The sequence below is a fragment of the Chiloscyllium plagiosum genome, unplaced genomic scaffold (genome assembly GCF_037043375.1).
Source record: "Chiloscyllium plagiosum isolate Xiang-an unplaced genomic scaffold, Cpla_swu_hap1 HiC_scaffold_14, whole genome shotgun sequence".
Lineage (NCBI taxonomy): Eukaryota > Metazoa > Chordata > Chondrichthyes > Orectolobiformes > Hemiscylliidae > Chiloscyllium > Chiloscyllium plagiosum.
The window spans coordinates 76,472,268-76,496,203 of record NW_028270152.1 but is presented as its reverse complement, the minus strand read 5'-3'; the positions used below and the strand labels follow the sequence as shown (position 1 = coordinate 76,496,203).

General features: G+C 41.6%; 1 protein-coding gene across 4 annotated transcripts in view; it reads right to left on the bottom strand.

Moving 5' to 3' along the window:
* Positions 1-475: 475 nt before the first annotated feature.
* cacna2d2a (calcium voltage-gated channel auxiliary subunit alpha2delta 2a) overlaps positions 476-23,936 on the bottom strand; it is an 824,866-nt gene continuing 801,405 nt past the window's right edge. For all 4 annotated transcript variants that reach the window (XM_043708451.2, XM_043708452.2, XM_043708454.2 and 1 more), the window contains 6 exons: positions 19,204-19,256; positions 18,419-18,474; positions 17,360-17,483; positions 16,538-16,647; positions 14,517-14,599; positions 476-13,111 (listed from right to left, as the gene is read on the bottom strand). In XM_043708451.2, coding sequence (XP_043564386.1) covers positions 12,983-13,111; positions 14,517-14,599; positions 16,538-16,647; positions 17,360-17,483; positions 18,419-18,474; positions 19,204-19,256 — 555 coding nt within the window. In that variant the 3' untranslated portion in view covers positions 476-12,982. The remainder of the gene's footprint in view (positions 13,112-14,516; positions 14,600-16,537; positions 16,648-17,359; positions 17,484-18,418; positions 18,475-19,203; positions 19,257-23,936) is intronic.

Below are 23,936 nucleotides of genomic sequence, written 5' to 3'. Positions count from 1 at the left end.
AATCTCCCTTCCTGTGCGCTATTCTCCCGTGATCAAAAAAACAGGGTCTTTATATCATCACACCAGATGGATATCCCACACTGCGAGAGGGGGTGCATCCTGCAGAATCACACCTGCAGGTGGGGAGTAATATCCTGTCCAATCATACCAAGAGTTGATTGGTGATGGTTTAACCTGAGGTTCCTCACACCTCAGGTGAGAGGAAAAGTTAAGGAGAGTTCTTCATGGTTAACCACAGCTGGTACAGGAATTGAAGCTGTTGGCATCACTGCATTGCAAATCAGCCATCCATCAAACTGCTGACTGGTGTGATACTGTGTCTGTTTGTAATGAGTTGATATTATGCTGCGATATTGTATGTTCCAATTGATAGTATACTATTGGGCATGTTTGTAATGGGTTATGATGAATCTTGTTTTCATTTGGTGAGCAAAAAAAATGAGCAAGAGACTTTTGATTCACCACAGTCCAGGAATGAGGTGAAAAATATGAACATCATTTATTAACTGATTATCTGTAATAAACAATTTGAAAATATTTTACAAGTAATGACAGACACAATATTTTACATTTTTTGTACAAAATCATGTGGAGTTAAAGTTTGCAGACAGTGAAATGCAAATATTCCCCCAGACATCATTAGACAGTAGCTGCTTTTACAGAACACTGACTACACACTACATCACCACAGACATCCCATCAGCTAAACACAGTCCAATAAAATCAGTTTCAGTGGATCACCACACAGGAGGCTGAGCAGATACAAATCTTCACCAAAGATGCTAGTTATACTGCATGATGCTGCTTTGATTGAAGATGTCACACAGAAAGAGAGCAGTACGAGAACTAGTAACAATATCAATCGGTGCCAACACAAACTCAGGAGAAACCATCATGTTTCTCTCACTCTAATTTTCACCATATTGTTGTTGTGATTTTTCCAGGAAGTGTGCTGCAAATACTTGGGAGGACAGGAAACTGTGCACAATGAACAGTAAATACAGAAGAATGCTGGGGATGAAGGACATTTACCATTCAGATCCCATAGATGTTCGAGGGTGATATTTATTCTAGAGCATTTAAGGGACTGGGGTAAGTGATTAACAACAACTGCCGATTGTGACACGGCACTGAATCATCTTCATCAAACACTAGCAATGGCACTGCATGCACTCAGGCAAATGAATGGAAATCCAAGGATACTGAAGTGTACCACTGTCACTCACATTGAGATGTGCATTCCCAGTGATAAAAACTGTTCCTTAAATAAACTACAGTTTCATTTGATATTACATCTTTTGAGCACAGAGTCCAGCTGTTGGTTGCACATGATATGGGTCAGGATATGAAAACAACAACCACTACTTCTGAAAATTAAGCCTTCAACTGTGCTCCCCAAATCTTTTTCCTCAAAAAGCTGGAAATACATCTATCATGTTACCTGCCTCTTTGATTGGATCATCTCCTGTCCTGCATATTCTCGACTTGCTGATTTGTCAGTTTCAGTTCTGCTCAAAATGTCTGATTTGTTTTCTAATGTTGGCATGTACTTTCAACATAGTCACGGTCACTGCAGCCTGTGTTCTGATCTGTTCTCCCAGAAAATGTTGTGCCCCTGTTCAAAAAAGGGAATAGGGATAACCCCGTGAATTACAGGCCAGTTAGTCTTACTTTGGTGGTAGGCAAAGTAATGGAAAGGGTACTGAGGGATAGGATTTATGAGTATCTGGAAAGACACTGCTTGATTAGGGACAGCCAGCACGGATTTGTGAAGGGGGGGGGTCTTGCCTTACAAGTCTTATTGAATTCTTTGAGGAGGTGACCAAGCATGTGGATGAGGGTAGAGCAGTGGATGTAGTGTACATGGATTTTAGTAAGGCATTTGATAAGGTTCCCCATGGTAGGCTTATGCGGAAAGTCAGGAGGCATGGGATAGAGGGAAATTTGGCCAGTTGGATAGAAAACTGGCTAAATGGTCGAAGTCAGAGAGTGGTGGTAGATGGTAAATATTCAGCCTGGAGCCCAGTTACAAGTGGAGTTCCGCAGGGATCAGTTCTGGGTCCTTTGCTGTTTGTAATTTTTATTAATGACTTGGAAGAGGGAGTTGAAGGGTGGGTCAGTAAATTTGCAGATGATACGAAAATTGGTGGAGTTGTGGATAGTGAGGAGGGCTATTGTCGGCTGCAAATGGACTTGGATATGATGCAGAGCTGGGCTGAGGAATGGCAGATGGAGTTCAACCCTGTCAAGTGTGAGGTTGTCCATTTTGGAAGGACAAATAAGAATGCGGAATACAGGGTTAACGGTAGGGTTCTTAGTAAGGTGGAGGAGCAGAGGGATCTTGGGGTCTATGTTCATAGATCTTTGAAAGTTGCCACTCAGGTGGATAGAGCTTGTAAGAAGGCCTATGGTGTATTAGCGTTCATTAGCAGACGGACTGAATTCAAGAGTCGTGAAGTGATGTTGCAGCTGTACAGGACCTTGGTTAGGCCACATTTGGAGTACTGTGTGCAGTTCTGGTCGCCTCACTTTAGGAAAGATGTGGAAGCTTTGGAGAGGGTGCAGAGAAGATTTACCAGGATGTTGCCTGGAATGGAGAATAGGTCGTACGAGGATAGGTTGAGAATGCTAGGCCTTTTCTCATTGGAACGGCGAAGGAAGAGGGGTGACTTGATAGAGGTTTATAAGATGATCAGAGGAATAAATAGAGTAGACAGTCAGAAACTTTTTCCCCGGGTACAACAGAGTGTTACAAGGGGACATAAATTTAAGGTGAAGTGTGGAAGGTATAGGGGGGATGTCAGGGGTCGGTTCTTTACCCAGAGAGTGGTGGGGGCATGGAATGCGCTGCCTGTGGGAGTGGCAGAGTCAGAATTATTGGTGACCTTTAAGCAGCAATTGGATAGGTACATGGATGGTGCTTAAGCTAGGACAAATGTTCGACACAACATCGTGGGCCTGAAAGTGCCTGATTAATGGAATTAGAAGAATTACAGCACAGAAAGAGGCCATTCAGCCGATCAAATCTGGTTGTTTACTGAAAAAAATGAAAAGATACTCCTAGTCCCACATAACTCGATTTGTCACTGCTTCGAATAACCATATCTTTTTTTCTTAAAAGAGATAATTTGCTAGGCCTGAATCATGTGGACAAAAAATTCCAATGATACAACAATTTTTTGTGCAATGAAATTCTTCCTGATCTATATGTTCACTGTGCAAAATTTTAAGTTAATAACTGATGGTCCTTTGTCATTAACTCACTAACAAAGACAACATTTTCCCTCTTTACTCTCTTAAAATCCTTTAGGAATGAAAAAAAATCTCCACTTCAAGCATCCCTAGCATTCCCAAATAGCAGCAGCATTAACCGTAATGTTGGCGTACTGCCTGCACTGGATGTAATAGGCATGAGTTAGTCCTGCGATACCCAATCCCCATATCCATTTCTTGGAATCCCAAATATAGCCCCCTTGTTCTGTTCAGGGGTCTGTTAGCAAATTTTCAATGCAGAATGATCCCAAAAATGTGGATTTAGCTCCCACACTGGTTGAGATTACCATAAAGGATTCTCCTTCTCAACCTCTCCTCTTGCCTGAGGTGTGATGATAGTCAATGAACTCTGTGCATGTGACCCATTAATTCACCAACCCCACGCTGTGCGGATGACTCATGATGCATCAACCCCACCCTGTGTACAGGACCCCCACTGATCCACCTACGCCACCTTGTGTCTGTGACCCCCTTACCCACCTACCCCACCCTGTGTCTGTGACCCACTTACCCACCTAGTGTCTGTGACCCACTTACCCACCTACCCCATCCTGCGTCTGTGACCCACTGATCCACCTACCCCACCCTGTGTACGTGACCCACTTATCCACCTACCTCATCCTGTGTATGTGACCCATTGATGCACCAATCCTTAACGTATTCCACTAACTAGCCCCAGTCCCAACCTTGCCCTCTTCAGCCAAATGCAATCCATCCCTTATGCTGATATCATTAAAAAATATTTGGTTAGTCAGAGTGATTTCTCAGCTTTCTATTCTTGCCTTAGAGGCTTGTACATTTCCTGCATGTCTTTGTCGGGCTGATGCAATGCCCCATCTTTGATGGAACATTCCTAATCGAATGCCTACACTCAATTGATCAAAACAAGGCCTGATGGTACACAAAACAGCTAGGAATATTGCTGTGGTATATATGCTACATAAAGAGGATACTTTAAATCACTTCCCAATTCATTCACACAAAAGATACTTGACCAGTGTCTCTGAGAATGGCATTGTAAAATAAAGGGCAGAAAATACTTCTCTGATCCTGGACACCATATTCTGTGTGTCAGGGCATGGCAGACTTATCGCTTGGGTTGAGTGTTTTGGCTTTGACCTGCTGTTTACCAAATCCTGGTGTTATTGAATAGCTTTGCTGGGAGTGACATGTGTTTTGTTTGTTTTCATTGTTTGAATGTCACACACTCTCACAAATCCACGTGTATTTTATTTTTGACTAAAAGGCAGTCTTTGATACTTGAACACCTCACATCCAGCACTCAGATGACAAAATCATCCTAAGATTGGTGAACAAAGAACAGGAGAACTGTCAGAAAACTTCCAGAGTACAAGTGTTGGCATTGACTCCATTGCACCAGACTAGGGATATCCTGTCTGCTCAAAGTCCAACAGGTTCTGCCAATATTACTTGCAATGAAAAATGGACAGTGAAGTCTCTAACACCAAAAACTAACTCAACGCGAGACTGTGAAGTTCCAAACAATATTTATGATGATCCCAAATTTTGGACTAACGGAAATAGATGACTTGAGAATATTGAAGTGAACTAAAACATAAGTGTCAAATTGATAAGGAACAGTTGCAGTCTTGTCGAGTTCAGTCTATCAACTCTTTTTTCCAACCTTGGTTCTCTTATCCCTCTGCTTTTTTCTGTTTTGCTTTTTTTATATTTCTGTTCTATTCGTTCAGCTGTCCAGGTCTGTAGTAACATTCTCTCACTTTGTTTCCTGTCCTGGTTTCCCCCCATTTTGCAGTCCCTTGATGTAAATGTATAACTAATTTGGGAGTGGACCTAAATTCTTGTAATTGTGAACTGTGGGATAGACACAGGACTCAAAACTATGAAGGTAGCAGAACAACATGAGATACAAGTACCTAAGTATCACTGGTGATTACAACTGTCATTCAACAAGTTTACACTCTTACCCTAACTTGTTTAAAAATCATAAAAAATTACACAGAACAGCTGTCTGCTTGGGTTATAAATCATGCAGAGTTTAACAAAGGAAATAGAAACATAAGTCAGTCATATTTCCTTTCAAAGCTGTTCCCCATTTAATGGTAATAACGGAACTAATGTCCAATTCTTTATCTCAAGTTCACATTCTGGCCTATCGCAATATCCCTTGATTCCCTTTCAAGCAAAAAATTAATGATCTCAGCCTTGAATATACCCAAGACTGGAGAATTCCGAAAATTCCTAAATTTCTGAGTGAGAAAATTTCTCTCATTTTGGTCCTCCATGCCGCTTAGCAATGATCGTGTAAATCTCTGTCAGAACCGTATATATTTCAATAAGATCAATGTTCTTCTGAATTCTAGATGTGGATGTACAAAACCTGAGCATTGCTGAGAAAAGAGACCCGAAAGATGGTGAACTATGCCTGGGCAGGGCGAAGCCAGAGGAAACTCTGGTGGAGGTCCGTAGCGGTCCTGACGTGCAAATCGGTCGTCCGACCTTGGTATAGGGGCGAAAGACTAATAGGAATAGGAGGTGGCTTTTTGAGCCTTTTCAGTCTGCTTCATTCAATAGGATCATGGCTGATCTGTCATTCCTCAACTCCACTCTGCTGTCCCGTCCCAGTTACTATTGATTTCTGGACTGGTCAAGAAGCTATCTACAGGAGCAAATTACTGCAGATTTCGTAATCTGAACTGAAAACAAAAAATGCTGGAGATTACAGTGGGTCAGGCAGCATCCATGGAGAGAAAGCAAGCTAATATTTCGAGTCTTAATGACTCTTCATCAGAGCTAAGGTGAAATGTGGAGGGGGCATCATTTATGCAGTAGTGGGAAGGGAGGGGTTGGATTGCTGGAGGAGAAAAGATGTTGATAGTTCAGATTAAGTGATCGGCATGTGAGAAGGGCAGAAAAATGGTGTGTCTAACTGCCAGACTGGGAAGACACTCCCACTGGGATGGGGAAGGGGAGAGAGGGTGACAGAGAATGTAATAAGCAAAGCTAAAAGGGAACGAGTGGTATCACAATTTGATGGTGTTGAACTCAATGTTGAGCCTAGAAGGTTGTAAACTGCCCAGTTTGAAGATGAGATGTTGCTCCTCCACTTTGCGCTGTGATTCTCTGGAGCATTGCAGCATCTGAGGACAGACAGGTTGGTTAGTGAGCAAGATGCTGTGTTAAAATGACCGGCTGTGGGAAGATAGGGGCCATGATTGTGCACAGACTGGAGGTGTTCTGCAAAGTGGTCACCCAGTCTGCATTTAGTTTCCCTAATGTAGAGTCGGTGACATTGCGTGTAGTGAATACAATACACAAGATTGGAGGAAGTACAGGTGAAATGCTGCGACAACTGGAAAGACTGTTTAGGTCCTTGGACGGTGAGCAGGGAGGAGGTGAAAGGGCAGGTGGTGCACCTTCTGCGGTTACACTGGAAAGTGCCGTGGGGAAGGGAGTGGTGTTGGTGGTTGAGGAATGTACTCACGTGCCCCAGAGGGTACGATCCCTGCAAAGTCTATCTCATCCTTGAACATACATGAGGAGTCTGTGGTGAAGAGTTTCAAAGACTCTCAACCATCTGCGAGAAGAAATTCCTCCATGTCTCAGTCTTAAATTGGTGCCCTTTTATTCTAAGACTATGCCCTCTGGTACTAGAATCTCCCACCAGGGGGAACATCCTCTCAGCATTTACCCTGTCATGCCCCTTAATAATGTTGAATGAAATAATGTTTGAATTAGGTCACCTCTCCTTCTTCTATATTCCAGTGAGTAGAACCCCAACCTGTTTAGCCTTTACTCCTAACACATTCCCTCTATACCAGGGATCACCCTAGTGAACCTTCTCCAATGCCAAAACTGCCCAAAGTACTCAGATGTGTACAGTTGCATTAAAACTTCCTGACTCTTATTCTCCAACCCCCTTGAAATAAGGGCCAGTGTTCCATTAACCTTCTTGATTATGTGCTGCACCTGTGTTTGTTTTGTATTTTGTGCACAAGTACTCCCAAGTCCCTTTGGTTGTAGCTTTTCTCCATATAATTAATATTATTCTTTTGTTCTCCCTTCTAAAATGAACTTCACATTTTCCCAGGCTATACCCATTTGCCACATGTTTAACCTATTAATATCTCTCTGTAAACCATGTGTATTCCACTCACAACTTGCTCTTCCACCTATTTTTGGGTTACCTGTCAATTTGACAATATTCACTTTTTCTCCAAGTCATTGATGTATATTGTAAATAGTTGTGGTCTCAGCACTGATCCCTGTGGAACTCCACTGGTTACAGGTTGCTAACCTGAAAAAGAACTTCTTAGCCCTGTTTGCTGTTTCCTGCCCATTAACTATGTCAATATACTACTCCAACACCACTTATGACTTAACATTTTGTGAGGTTCCTTTTTAAATGCCTTGTGGAAGTTCAAATATAATAAGTCTACTGGTTCCCCCCTTTTCACCCTGGTTGAAACATCCTCAGAAAAAAAACTCTAATAAATTAATCAGACATGATTTCTCTTTTATGATTTTAATTTAGATAAACGTGAGGTGCTGCATTTTGGAAAAGCAAATCAGAGGAGGACTTATACACTGTACACTTAATGGCAAGGTTCTGAGGAGTGTTGCTGAACAAAGAGACCTTAGAGTGAGGATTCATAGCTCCTTGAAAGTGGAGTCGCAGGTGGATAAGATAGTGAAGAAGGCATTTGGTATGCTTTCTATTACTGGTCAGAATATTGAATACAGTGTTGGGAGGTCATGTTCCAGCTGTACAGGACATTGGTTAGAGCACTTTTGGAATATTGTGTGCAATTCTGGCCTCTCTCCTATTGGAAAGATAATATGAAACTTAAAAGCGTTCAGAAAAGATTGACAAGAATTTTGCCAGGGTTGGATGATTTGAGCTATAGGAAGAGGGTGAATGGGCTGGGGCTGTTTTTCCTGGAGCTCAGAGGCTGACCTTTTAGAGGTTTTTAAAATCATGGGAGGCATGGATAGGGTAAATAGACAAAGTCTTTTTCCTGGTTTGGGGGGGTCCAGAACTAGAGAGCATAGGTTCAGAGTGAGAGGGGAAAAATTTAAAAGGGACCTAAGGGGCAACTTTTTCACTCAAGAGGGTGGCGCATGAATGGAATGAGCAGCTAGAGGAGGTTGGTACAATTACAGCATTTAAAAGACATTAGGATGGATATATGAATAGGAAGGGTTTGGAAGGATATGGGCGAAGTGCTTACAAATGGGACTAGATTAGGATAGAATATCTGGTCGGCATGGACTAGTTGGACCGAAGGGTCAGTTTCAGTTTCTCTATGACTCAATAACTCAATGAAGGCATGCTGACTCTCCTTGATTTTCAAAATTTGCTGCTTTACTTCCTTAATTGATTCCAATACTTCTCCAATTATAGGTATTACGCTAATCAGCTTATAGTCAAAATGTGTGGCACTGGAAAAGCACAGGAGGTCAGGCACCATCCGAGCAGCAGGACAGTCAACGTTTTGGGTGTAAACTCTTCATCAGGAATGTGGAGGTGGAAGGAGGCTGAGAGATAAATACAGGGGTGGGGTGGGGGGGAAGGAAGATGCACAGGTAGGACAGGTCAAAAGGGCGATGCCAAGTTGAAGGGTTGGATCTGGGATGAGGTGGGGGGAGGGGAGATTAGGAAACTAGTGAGGTCGATGTTGATGCCGTTTGGTTGTAGGGTCCTGAGGTGGAAGATGAGGCATTCTTCCTCCACTTGTCGGACGGCTCTTGTTTGGTCAGGACTTGTATGTCCTTGGGGGAATGGGAATGGTTGGCCACAGGTCGGTGGGGTTATTTAGCATGTGCGTCTCAGAGATGTTCCCTGTACTGTTCCACAAGTTGACATCCTGTCTTCCTTATGTAGAGGAGACCTATTGAGAGCAACGGATGCAGCATATGAGGTGGGTGGATGTGCAGGAAAATCTCCACCGGATGCGAAACGATCCTTTGGGGAGGTGTGGGCGAGGGTTTAAAACCTCTTGTACAGGTAAGGGAAGGTGCTGGGTGTGGATGGTATTTTGTTTGGGGGTTGTGGAACTAATAAGGGAGTCGCAGAGGGAATAGTTTCTGTGGAACACAGATAGGGATGGGGAGGGAAATATATCGTTGGTAGTCGGGTCTGACTGTAGGTGTCAGAAATGGCGGAGGAATATATGCTGTATCCTGAGATTCGTGGGGTGCAAGGTGAAGACCAGAGTGCTCTGTCCTCGTTGTGGTTGGAGGGGTGGGGTTTGAGGGCAGAGGTGTGGGAAGTGGAGGAGATGCGCTGGAGGGCATTGTTATCATGTGGGAGGGAAAATTGTGGTCCTTGAAACAGAAGGATATCTGGGATGTCCTGGAATGGAATTGCTCCTCCTGGGAGCAGTCACAGCAGAGGCAGAAGAATTGGGAGTAAGGGATAGTGTAATTACATGGGGGGGGGAGGGGGGAATGGGAGGAGGTGTAGTCAAGCTAGCTGTGGGAGTTGGTGGGTTTTAAATAGATGTCCGTGTTGAGTTGGTCGCCAGACATGGAGATGGAGACGACCAGGAAAGGGAGGGAGGTGTTGGAGATGGCCCATGTGAACTTGAGATCAGGGTGAAGTTGTTGAGAATGAGGACCAGTTTTGCCAATTGAATAAGGGTGTTGATGAAGTTAGTTTCCATAACTATCTCCCTGTTTCATGTTTTAAGGGATATATATTCATCTTGACCTCTCTCTTCCTTTTTATATATTTTAAGAAGCTCAGTGTCAGTTTTTATATTTCTTTTTAGTTTGTCCTCATAGTTACTTTCTCCCTCTTTGTCAATCTTTTTAGTCCTCCTTTACTGATTCTGAATTTATCCCAATTTTTGTGGCCACTGACATTTGCCTCCTCATATTCTCTTTCAATGTTATATTCTTAATTTTCTTGATTAGCCAGGGTTGGTTTATCTCTCTCTCTCCGAATCTTTCCATTTTATTGGCATATTTTGTCGAAGCTTTTTGTCTTGGCACTCGTAAGGACTTTCACAAGGAGTACCAACTGAAGGGAAAGCTAGCATTTATACTGCATGAAAAGAGACTACTGATTGGTTGGCAAGTAGATTCTGATCAGTATTAGTGTTGCTATATGGAGAACACAGCAATTCACACAATTAAAGAACAGTGCAGGAGGCCATTTGGCCCATTGTCCGTGCACTGGCTCTACTTCCTATTGCTAGTCTCTTGCCTTTTCCCCATATCCCTACACACCATTTCTATCCAATGCCCTCTTGATTGTCTCAGTTGAATGTACCTTCACCACTCTTCCCGGCAGTGCACTCCATACCCTAACTCCTAGCTGTGTGAAAAATTAATGCTGATTGATGGTTAATTACCAGGCTTGTATAGATTTTAAACTTCTTTAAATTTCAATCTGCCTTTTAAAACCATCAATCATCATTAACTGGTGTATTCTCCATAGCAATGCCTACACCAATTAGCATTGAATTTAAAATTAGCAGGTTGCGTAAATTTTAAACTCAAACACTAGCAATTAACCATCAATCATCATTTGATACATTCTCCATGGCAATGCCTCTACCAATTAGGGTCCACTTGCTGATCAATATGTACTGTTCTCAAATGCAGTATAAATGTTGGTTTTTCTCTTGAATTGGTATTTGTGAATTGTCCTGATGTGTGCAAAATAAAAACACTTCAACAAAGTGCACCTTTTTTCAGTGAGACTCAAGATGTGGATGTTTCCTAATGAGATAGGAGTTGTTGAGATAGATAGTTTTGTTGAGATAGAGGTATTTAGTAAACAGAAGCAAAAAGACAAAATAGGAACAACTTATATAAGTGCCTTTGATACTGTAAACAAAGTAAAGTATCAGGATGTTTGCTGATGAAGGTTTATTGATACACTGACTTCCTAATGTTGGTTTCTGCTGATGTTCAGGCCTAACCCTTTTCACTTCAGAACAGAGCAGCATATATAATACCTCTGGGAGGGGCAGTCTGGCACAATTTGAGTTTGACTGCAATGAGTGCAGGGTCAGATATAGTTTGAAAATACTCTGTCTCCTAGCTCTTTGTTTTTTAAAACAAAAATTCTTTGCAGTTCATTTAAACTTTCTGGAAGCACAGATATTTACCCTTCAACAGTCTAAATATTTAAAATGTGTCATTGACAAGTGAGTTCTATACATCATGACAGGTACAGTCTGAACACATTAAGAGACATTTAGTGAGAGGCAAAATGTTCCTTATTGAGTTATTTACATGAACATAGGACTAGGGAGGACAGCAAGAGTAACAGACGATAAATAGTGTTTGGATGTGAAGTTTATTTTATGAGTCAACAACTGTGTCTAAGTAACATATCTAAAGAATAATGTCCACTGCTGATGGTAGAGATTTAAAAATCCCTAATCGCGATAATCGTATTCACACGGAGGTTTGATATCTAGCAGGTGTTGAGATTTCAACCACTATAGGCATCTAGAGTGTCTATAGTTTCACAAGATCACAGCACGTAACATGTCTTATAAATGCTACACTTATTGAATTTTGTTCAATGATTTCCTGGATATTATTCTTTCAAAGTGTTGATCTTCCTTACGGAACAGATGCACAAATAATGAGTCTGTCTGTAGGCAACACCCTTTCAGTTTACAAATAACGTAACATACTCTCTTAATTCCAAGTAACATCTTGTTGGGAACTTGACAATACTCTCAAGCAACTTCAATAACATATTACACACATTCTCAAATCACTGTAGCTCACTTACAGTTATCTATAAGCAGAACACAGTGAAACAGGAGTGCACAACAAAGCTCCTTCACCACCGGTGAAAGCCAATCTCACTTCCCCTCCCAGCTCTGCTTTTCTCCTCACTTACCTCACATGTACAAAGTGTGCAAAACAACTGTTAACACTGACTTGGTTTCATCTGGACCTGTCTAATGTTACCTGTGACTTGTGCCTGCATATCTGTTCCACAGCTACAGCCCAGTTTGGGAGTGGGATGCAGACAACAGCTGGAGATCCTGGACCTTTGAGGGGTTTCTGCCTGGTCGCAGTCCCTGTGCTCAGACAAAGGAACATTTAAAATGAGTTTAAAATAACTTGAGGTACATAGTTCACTACTGAGGACAGAGTTTGCCCTGAATAAAAATGGAAGCAGCAGTATAAAAAGGAAGGCAGCTGCCAACTCCAAGGTGCTAATGAGTTACATGCTATCCTGACTGCTTATGTAATTACATTACAGTTACAGTCACGTCTGTTAGGAAGTTGCCCTGTGACTTGGTTGTCAATCAAAACTAAATAGTGCATAAATAAATGCAACCCGCTTCAATAGCAGATAGAAGCTGAATATACCAACAGAAGTAATGCTATCCAGTAACATTGAAACTGCCAGGGTCTCCTATTAAATGGAAAGAGAAAGTCTGGGAAAGCAATGGGTTCTGCACAAGGGGACGATAGGCTCCTCTTGTATTTCCCAACTTCGTATTCATGTAAAGGGTCTTCCACAAAGCAGATCCATGAAATCCTGCTTTCCCCATAAGTTCTTGTCAGGAAAGTACTGGTTGTCCAAACGACCACAATAGACCAGCTCCACACACACACACAGTTTGCAGCTCCACCACACGACAACACGGAGATGTGAGACTGGAATGAGGAATTAGGCTTCCGGGGGAAGGGAAGTCCTCAGCCGTGAGAGTTGCACAGCTGACATCTAGTTACATAAGGTCCCAAATCAAAGACTGCTGGCCCAGGGAAAGAGATTCAGATCGGCAGTCCAAGGCAGGAGAAATAACTGCAGGGCTAGTAAGAGGGAGATGGAGAACGTCAACATGGTTCCACCACCGCAGTCTGAGGTATTCTCCTGCAACAATGATGAAGACACCTTAGCAAGACCCAATAAATAACATAGCACATTACATTGTATTTACAACAAAGGAACAGGCCATTCAGATTAACTGGTATAACCTGAATTGAAAAACAAATGTTGGAAATATTTAGCAGTCCTGGCAGCATCCAGGACTGAGAATGCAATAAGAAAGACTGAGATGAATTCAACACTTCTTTGGAACTGATCCTCCCAAACCTGCTGAGCCTCCCTGCACTTTCAATTTATGTTGGTGTTTATGCTCTACACGTTCCTCCTCCCACTAGACTTCATCCACCCCCTTCAGCAAAGCCTTCTGTTGCTTTCTCCCTGAGGTACTCATCGAGCTTCCCTAAATAAATCTATACTTTTCACCTCAAATATAGTTAACTAAAGGGACTACAAAGAGGTTAGAAAAGAAATTAAATTAAATTCATTGTCGAGAACTACAAAAATAACGAGTGAAGTGTTCTGTAGACATAAGTAGTAACAGAATAACTAGGATGGGATGAATCACTGAGGCAAGTACAAGATAAAGTGGCATGGGAAATGACAAATATATTGAACAGTTACTTTCCCTCCTTATTAACCAGGGAAGCTAACATGATGAGGTAAAAACAATGACTGCAGATGCTGGAAACCAGATTCTGGATTAGTGGTGCTGGAAGAGCACAGCAGTTCAGGCAGCATCCAAGGAGCTTCGAAATCGATGAGCATGGCGTTAGACAACGAGATCAAAAAGATACAAAAATATTTAAGACAGAACTGGGAGGTTGATAACTGATAAAACAATCAATGTTAGTCTCATACAATGTCACTAATGGGAGATTATTCTAATTATAAATGAAAGTGGGTTCAACACCATTTCCTATTAAAAGCAGTGTTTACAGTTGCAATGTATCTCTTGCGATACAGTGAGAGTGTTCTCATCTCTGAGCGAGGAGCCCTGTGTTCAAGTCTACCTGCTCCAGAGGTATATAACATTTCTGAATGGGTTGATTAAAAAGATATCTACAGTTGCAAGAAATATAATCTTATAATTTCCAGCTATAGCTATTCAGAGAGTTCAGAAACATCCACATTCAGGTACAGGTTCTCTTTGGTTAAACTTTCAAGATTATAAAACATTTCATTATAACCTCTCTCAAGACTCTTCAAAAAGAAAATACTCAGTGTAGTGTTACCCACGATTTCCTCAGGCCTCAATTTCAAGTTCTGGAGTGAGTTTGCATTGTTAAATACCCTGTCTTTCTCTCACATCTACCTGGTTATCTTGATCGTAACCATGCCAAACTAACCATCACACAATGTGAAGCAATTGGTATGTGTTCAGGAGAAGGAGACATACAGAAAATCCTCTCTTTCTATTATCCCACGAACGAAGATGAATGGTGACACTTACTGCTGCATTGTAATCAAAACAGTCTTCAGGTGCTTTCCGATACCTAGGCTTCAGCACCTCTTCACACTGATCTGGTCCATCAGCTGAGGGTGAAAATGTTAAGGAACTAGTGCACTGTACTGGGTCCCATGCAAAGCAAAACTGCAGCCAATCCCACAGAGGCAAAACTAGCCAGGACTGGACCACATTATTCAAACAAACTCTGTCCAGGGTGGACAGAGAGGAACTATTAGCCTTGGCAGAGGATTGATAATCTGGGTACATCATTTAAGATTTTAGGCAAATAAGCATCGGAAGTACAAAGATAACATCTTCTTTACAAAATGATTGTGTTTAAGATCTGGAATACACTACCTAAGAGGGTGATAAAGGCAGATTCAATTATAGCACTCAAAGGAATTTGGCTAGACAAATGAAAAGAACAAAATGCAGGATTAAGTGGAAAGGGTGGCAGCATGGCACTAGCTGATTTGCTCATACAAAGAGCTTTCATGCACACAACAAGCAAAATGGCCATTTGACACAAGTAGGAGCACAAATAGGCTATTTAGCTAATCAAATCTATTTTTTGTTGAGGTCTACATTGTTGTTTTGGATTTTTTTGATTTCTCTTTAGAAAGTCATTAACTGTACTCTCTCACATCTGAAGAAATGTGATATGCTCTAATTAGTAGTTAGGCTTTAGTTGAACCAACCTTTGCAAAATTATATAACATTTTAAAGCCAGGCTGATTTAATCTGAAAGCTTGGCTGGTTGGATTGGTGGAGCTGACAATATGTCAATGGGTAATTATCCATATCACATTACAGTGTAATCTTTATTGATTTGAAAGCTCACTGAACTATTGCACCATGGAAAAAATACAGTTAAATTTATCTTCAGATCTCTTGTAATTTGATGCATGAGAGTTTTCTGCAAATGTTGTAACATTTCTGTTCAATTCACTGCACTTCAGTAATTTAAATATTGATTGATGGACAACAAGGAACAAAGTACAGCTCAACTACTTAGAATTCTTTGGTGTTCAACTGAATTAAAAATAACTCAGTTTAGAAGCTTTGGAAACCAAAACAACTGTTGGTAAATGTAGAGTTGGTGAAATTTGATTCTAATTCAACACTTTCACATTTGCAATGAGGCTGTGGGAATTCATCATCCACATGTTAGAGTATTCTGCACCCTGAATCTACAGGGAGCTTTGGATCAAGATGCTCAGGTAGACCCGACCTGAACCATTGTGTACAATAAATGGAGAGAGGTGAATTTTCATCTCAGATAGTAATACTTAATTCACAATTTGGCAGGCTAATTTTGCTTCCTTTTTTCCTCTCTTCTCCTTATACGACTAGTTGGAATTCAGCCAGATTTTGGAGTTACAGGAAAGAATAGAAATAGATGAAGGTATAAGTTTTAAACTAGGGAACACCCAGCTCTCTAAACGGAGACATAATTTGAAAGAAGTGGACCGGAAATGGGTATTATTTAAAAAGCACTCAAACCTCTTCGCTCTGATAGGTGCAAGAGCTGGACATACCCAACATTCAAACTGTACAGGAATTGGGTCAAGTGTTCTCAGAACCTCAGTAAAGCAACAAACAAAGGACAGAACAATTCAGGAACAAATAGTAATGTACAACTCACATGTATGATTAAAATTTTGTATGACTCAATCACCTTGTACTACACTGAGGTGATGCTGCCTATTCCGGAAGAGAAAAAAAGTGAATATATGACTAGTGAAGAGGAGTCAGGTTAATAACAAGACCTGGGAAATACGTAACAACGGAAATTAATGATTTAGATCAGGAACTTTTTCTTATTAATTTAAACTTACCTGGAATCAGACATTGTGAAAATCTACAGCATAGTTTATAACAAAGCATTGGATTGCCCCACTCCAGCTCATTGACCACTCCCTCCACTCCAGATCACTGACCCTCCTCACAACAGACTTCCTTAAGGCTTGGTGAATTCACGTGCTCATTGTGGAGCTATGTACAATTATTCAAGGACAGGATACATCGCACCTCAGACTGGATCAGTTTGCTTCGGTCACACTGACTACAAGTTAGCTTCTCGGCAACCACAAAGAGAAGGTTGGTGTTAGCCAGTCTCTGTGCATGATAAAACCTGTGACAAGACAGAAAGATTCATTGACAATCTGCAGTGGTTGTCCTGATACAACCACATATAAAAGTTGACTTTGAAACTTAGCCAAGTGGAACAAAACCAGTGATGAAAAGATCTCTGTCACATTGAAAACCTGAAAAATTAATCTGAGCCATCTTGACCATGAATGGTTGAGATCTTGATTATCCAAAAGGCATACGAGGCCCTCCAGAATTCTTTAGATTTCTCGGCTTATGAAATAATTTTCCTGCTGTAATGATCTAGTGGAACTCTTTCCTGAGCCTCAACTCCAGCTGGTGCTGACTGTCCTGCACAGTGGGTTGGCTTGAGACATAAACTGGGCACTTGTTGTAAGGTAATTCTAAAAATGTGTCAAATTGTAATCATAAAACTGATTTTAAGGGGTCACTCTAGCAGCCATCAAAATGTTTGCTCCTTTGCAGTTTGAGCACAGATATAATAGGCTGAATGGCTTCTTCCTGTGCTGTGACCTTTCTATGATTCTATATTGCCTTGATGGTTTACAACAGTAATTTTTCCATTCATAGGCCACATCTGCATTGGCTGTTTCCCTCTGAAAATGTTCTCCCCTTCTACCCGGTGCCTGTACTGGGCCAACAGGGAAACCATGTTTAACTGTGGTGACTTAGCAACACACTCCTTTCTTTTAACATCAGTTCAATGGGGATTGAACCTTGTATTAGTTGCTAACCTGGAGCAGTTACTGCAGTCAATTAAGTTGCTGTAGGATCTACTGTTGTTGCCAAAGTAGTATTGTGTCTGCTTGGTGACACAGCTCGTCTCTTTCAGTTCAATACCGTCTGCAAAGGTATCATCTAGTAACAAAAGAATAAGGAGAATTAACAGAATCATACTGGCAATTAGTTCAAATAACTTACCTGAAAATACCAGCATATTACACAGTATTATGGACCAGAATTAATGTTTTGCAGTTAAGATCTAAAGACTGACATTATTGTTACATTTATCGTGAGGTGGATTAGCTGACATTTTCAGGTTCAATGGCCCCAGTCATTTCACTGACTCCATGTCCTCTGATACATAAAGCATCTCACAGGCCAAAAGCCTCCAATAGCGACAATGTGGTTGGACCGTTGTCCATTTACTGCTCAAATGAAATTCCCATCCACCCATCTCCCTCAGTAGCACTCATCTAGGCTGATATTTCTGTTAATGTTGGTTTCTGCATATTTGCTGACCCTGTATCTCTTTAACTGGAGAAGGGCTGAGTGTAGAGCCCATGGTCCACCTCTTCAGGGTGATCCAACAAAGGAATTGAGGCAGGTGTGCAAACATCTGCTCCCACCTGAGTTAGGTGACAACTTTCACACTCTGTCCCAACCTTCCTCCTCCAGGAAGGCCAAAAGGTCCCTGAGCACCATAAAGGTCTCAGTTATGGAATATGTTCAACCTGCACTTAAATCTGAGAAAACTGGGCCCTTTTGTGTGAGAAATGTGTACTGTCTTATCTCACATGTAGCAATGGATCTAAATAAGATCTCATTAATTAGGTGACATCAGACAACCATAGGTCTGGATTTTGATAGCAAGAGGTTAGAATCCCTACGGTGTGGAAACAGGCCCTTCGGCATATGTTGTACAAGCAACTACCAGTCTTGTCTAAACTACAGGAAAGTTGTGTTTTGGGTGGAATTGTGTGATCTGAAGCAGAAATAAACCAGAGCCCAACTGATCTGTTTAATTTTTCTTTCTAAATAGTCCCACCCTCAGAGATACCAGAGGCTCTTACCTGTTTGGAAGCTGAATTGTAAGGTCAGGGTGTATAGCAATTGCTGCAATAAAGACCTGGGAAATGAATAAAACCATAGAGATTGATAATGTGAGCAGTGAAATTGAAAATCATCACTAAAGATGGGGCATTATCTCTGGCACTGTTGTGTTTTGACTGTGAATTCCAGTTTAGTGCCTTTGCTCCACCCACACTGAATTTGCTAAAAACCGCATCAACATTACTCATTGATAAACCCGTCATAGAGCTACTCATTTCATGGATTTGCATTGGAAACTTTCCTCAACCCAATACCAAAAGGGTGAGAAAGAACACTCCTTCCAATGGTTCATGGTGCAGTCTGTAAAGAATGTGATCCCAGTCATTTAAATGAAATTTTAGTGACAAGGGAGTGGGTTCACAAAGACCCTGAGATTGGAAATGTTGAAGCTTTCCTTCCCAAAGGTCTTTTGTGATGATCTGGCTGATGGAATTGGGTCATTATTTTGAAGACGGGAAAAAACAGCAAGGAGAGATAGTATTTCAATTTTAAATCCTCAGAGATACATTCTTAGTACAAAATACAAGTAGGATGGAACATTCATAAGACCCTTGCTCTGCCTCAGACTCACTGTCAAACAACTGGCTTACTCCCAATGTTATACACGTACTCAGACACTACTCTGACCACACATCAGCTATACTGTCAAAGAGCACTGCGGTATTACACAATAAGAGATCGCCTCTAAAGATTTTCACATTCCTTTTCTGGTGAGACAGTGATAAAGAGAGGAGCATTATCTTACCAGGCAGCAGCTGAGCTCCACCATGCCAAGTTCAGGAAATCAGCAACTGTAGGCTTAATTAAAACACAACATCCATGTCAGAGGTTTTCAATATCGAAAGATATAGCTCTAAGCTTTCCACTACCCCCTTAAACAGCAAATTTCTGATCACCATGCAGATTTCTAGAAGGCTAAACACCTGGAAACAGCCAATACTGACAAATGGTTTTTTTGGATTGGAGAGATTACAACTCTCCAGGGGTTGATACGAGGGCCACTGATTTTGAGATATTTAATAATTAATTGAACTATGTTTACAGGAGAGATTGAACAGCTTCTTTGATTGCAACCTAATGTTGATGCTTGCAACAATATCTCTGACAGATTCCTTAAGTATTGCAGAAAAGTAGAGATTGAAGAGTTGACCTGCCCTTGCTTTATATTGCTAATGATCACAAAGAAATCAGGTATCTCCCCACAGGCACAAACACATCCAAAAACATGATACAGCAGGTACAGGGTTTTGACAAATGTGTTTGGACATCATAGACCCGATTGACTCATATTTTCAAAAGCTTTAGTTAGATCTATGAAGAGTGGACATGGATCCTGATATTGCTCTTTGCACTTTTCTTGTAGTTGTCTTGTTGCAAACATCATATCAGCAGTCCCACAGTTAATCCTCAACCACACTGTAATTCTGGAAGGAAATCATCTACAAAGTTTAGTAGACAGTGCAACAGGATCCTTGTGAGAATCTTTCCTGTGATTGAGAGAGGACTTACTCCTCAGTAAATGCCACACATTTTGGATCCTTTCCACCACTGGGTGCTGATTATGAGGTACTGCCTTGAAATTCATTCAAGGGATTTGAGCATTGCTGGCTGGGCTAGTATTTATTGTCCATCCCTAGTTGCTCTAGAGAAGGTGGTGCTGAGCTGCCTCTTGAACTTCTGAAGTAGGTAGACCCACAATGCATTTTGGGAGGGAATTCCAGGAATTTTGACGCAGTGACACTGGAAGAACAATGACATACTTCCAAGACAGAATGGTGAGTGGCTTGCAGATTGTGGTGTTCCATGTATCTGCTGCCCTTGTTCTTCAAGATGGTAGCTTTGTTGGTTTGGAAGGTTCTGCCAAAGAATCTTAGGTGAATTTCTGCAGAAAATCTTGTAGATGGTATTACTGCTACTGAACATTGGAGGTAAAAACAGTTAGGTGGGCTGCTTTGTCCTGAATGATATCTTGCTTCGAGTGTTGTTGAACCTGCACATCCAGACAAGTGAGCAGCATTCCATAACACTCCTGACATTTGTATTATAGACAGTTGTCCAGCTTTGGTGAGTCAGGAGGTGGGCTATTTACTGCCATTGAATGTCAGGGAACAATGCTTAGATTTGTCTCTAATTCAAGACAATCATTGTCTGGTACTTGTGGGTGCAAATGTGACTTGTCACTTTTCATCCCATGCCTGGGTATTGTCCAGGTCTCATGCATTTGAATGTGGACTATTTTAGTATCTGAGGAGCTGTGAATGATGACAAGTACCATGCAGTAATTGCAAACATCTTCACTTTTAACTTTGATGGAGGGAAGGTCATTGAGGAAGCAGCTGACGATGGTTGAGCCTAGGATACTATTCTGAGAAACTCCTGCAGCGATGTCCTGGAGCTGAATTGACTGACTTTCACCAACCACAAACATCTAAATTTGACTCCAATCAGCTGACAGTTTTCCTTGATTCCAATTTTCTTTAGCATTCTTTGATGCCTACGTTTGGGTCATATGCTGTCATTTTCACCACACCTTTGGAATTCAGCTCTCTTGTCCATGTTATAGACAATAGACAATAGGTGCAGGAGTAGGCCATTCTGCCCTTCGAGCCTGCACCACCATTCAATATCATCATGGCTGAACATCCTTAATCAGTATCCTGTTCCTGCCTTATCTCCATAACCCTTGATTCCACAATCCTTGAGAGCTCTATCCAACTCTTTCTTAAATAATCCAGAGACTGGGCCTTCTCTGCCCTCTGGGGCAGAGCATTCCACACACCCACCACTGTCTGGGTGAAGAAGTTTCTCCTCATCTCTGTCCTAAATTGTCTACCCCATATTTTTAAGCTGTGTCCTCTGGTTCGGCACTCACCCATCAGCGGAAACATGTTTCCTGCCTCCACAGTGTCCAATCCTTTAATAATCTTATATGTCTCAATCAGATCCCCTCTCAGTCTTCTAAATTCAAGAGTATACAAGCCCAGTCACTCCAGTCTTTCAGTGTAAGGTAATCCCGCCATTCCAGGAACCTACGCTGCACTCCCTCAATAGCCAGAATGTCTTTCCTCAAGTTTGGAGACCAGTACTCCAGGTGTGGTCTCACCAGGGCCCTGTACAGCTGCAGAAGAACCTCTTTGCTTCTATACTCAATCCCTCTTGTTATGAAGGTCAGCATGCTATTAGCCTTCTTCACTACCTGCTGTACCTGCATGCTTACCTTCATTGACTGGTGTACAAGAACACCCAGATCTCTCTGTACTGCCCCTTTACCTAAGTTGATTCCATTTAGGTAGTAATCTGCCTTCCTGTTCTTGCCACCAAAGTGGATAACCATACATTTATCCACATTAAACTGCATCTGCCATGCATCTGACTACTCACCTAACTCATCACTACTCTTTGTTTCCTATCAACCAACCAACTTTCATTCCAAGTTAGTACTTTGCCCCCAATACCATGCGCCCTAATTTTGCTCACTAACCTCCTATGTGGGACTTTATCAAAAGCTTTCTGAAAGTCCAGGTACACTACATCTACTGGATCTCCCTCGTCCATCTTCAGAGTTACATCCTCAAAAAATTCCAGAAGATTAGTCAAGCATGATTTCCCCTTTAATAATCTTATATGTCTCAATCAGATCCCCTCTCATAATCTTATATGTCTCAATCAGATTTCCCCTCATAAATCCATGCTGACTCTGACCTATTCTGTTACTACTATCCAGATGTGTCGTAATTTCATCCTTTATAATAGACTCCAGCATCTTTCCCGCCACTGAGGTCAGACTAACTGGTCTATAATTTCCTGCTTTCTCTCTCCCACCTTTCTTAAAAAATGGTACAACATTAGCCACCCTCCAATCCGCAGGAACTGATCCCGAATCTATCGAACTCTGGAAAATAATCACCAATACATCCACGATTTCTCAAGCCACCTCCTTCAGTACCTTGGGATGTAGACCATCAGGCCCTGGGGACTTGTCAACCTTTAGACCTAACAGTCTCTCCAACACCAATTCCTGGCAAATATAAATTTCCTTAAGTTCAGGTCCTTCAGCCACTGTTACCTCAGGGAGATTGCTTGTGTCTTCCCCAGTGAACACAGATATGAAGTACCAATTCAATTCTTCTGCCATTTCTTTGTTCCCCATAATATATTCCCCTGTTTCTGTCTTCAAGGGTTCAATTTTAGTCTTAACCATTTTTTTGCCTTTCACATACCTAAAAAAGCTTTAACTATCCTCTTTTATTCCTGATGAAGGGCTTTTGCCCAAAATGTCGATTTCGAAGCTCCTTGGATGCTGCCTGAACTGCTGTGCTCTTCCAGCACCACTAATCCAGAATCCTTTATATTATTGGCCAGTTTACCTTCGTACCTCATTTTTTCTCTGCGTATTTCCTTCTTAGTAATCCTCTGTTGTTCTTTAAAAGCCTCCCAGTCCTCCGTTTTCCCACTTATCTTTGCTATGTTATACTTTTTCTCTTTTAACTTTATATATTTCTTAACTTTCCTCGTCAACCACAGCCACCCATGCCTCCTCCCAGGGTCTTTCTTCCTTTTTGGAATGAACTGATCCTGCAACTTCTGCATTATACACAGAAATATCAGCCATTATTCCTCCACTGTCATCCCTGCTAAGGTAATGCACCATTGGACTTTGAACCAAGGCTGTAATATCTGTGGAAAACTTTCTTGGTTCCAAATACTCTTGAAGGTGACTGCATGTTTGGAAAAAACATATTACACTTGCATAACAGAAAACATATAATACTTCCAAACTGCTAGAATGCCCCTTGCTTCAGGAGTTTTGTCTCATTTGGTTGATTCAACTATCTCTATCACCTTGATCACTCAAAAAAGCTCTTTAATATCTCCAGACAATGTGTCTCCATCGAAGTCACAGAGACAGTGATCACACAGCCTCTGGTTGCCCACAACAAGGAGTACATCTGGACAACAGCAAACAAATTCTCAAAAGGCAGCCAAAACCTTGGTCTCCAAATCAGCATCTCAAAGACAAGACAATGCTTCAGAGAGCACCAGGAACATGAGAAGAAGCACCAGATACAACTATTAATGGTTCTAGACTCATTGTTGTGAAACTATTCTCCTACCTTGATATCTCTGGGAATGCTACTATTTATGAAGATATTTGTGCAAACATCCATTCAGCAAGTCCTGACTATGGCTAAATCCTCAATCAGGTTTGGAAGCAGCGTAGTGTTAAACTGAACACTACATTCAAACTGACCAGGCCATTACTAAAGTCACTTCAGTCCCAGAGAACCACAGGGCTCTCATTAGAAAGAGAGATGGCTGGTGATAGTTTAACGTGAAGGGGTGAGGGGTCAGGGAAGGGGTGAGGGGTCAGGGAAGGGGTGAGGTTGAGAAGACGGGACCTTCATGGTGCCCTCAGCTTGTACAGGGAATTGAATCCACGCTGTTGGTGATACTCTGCACCACAACCCAGCCATCCAG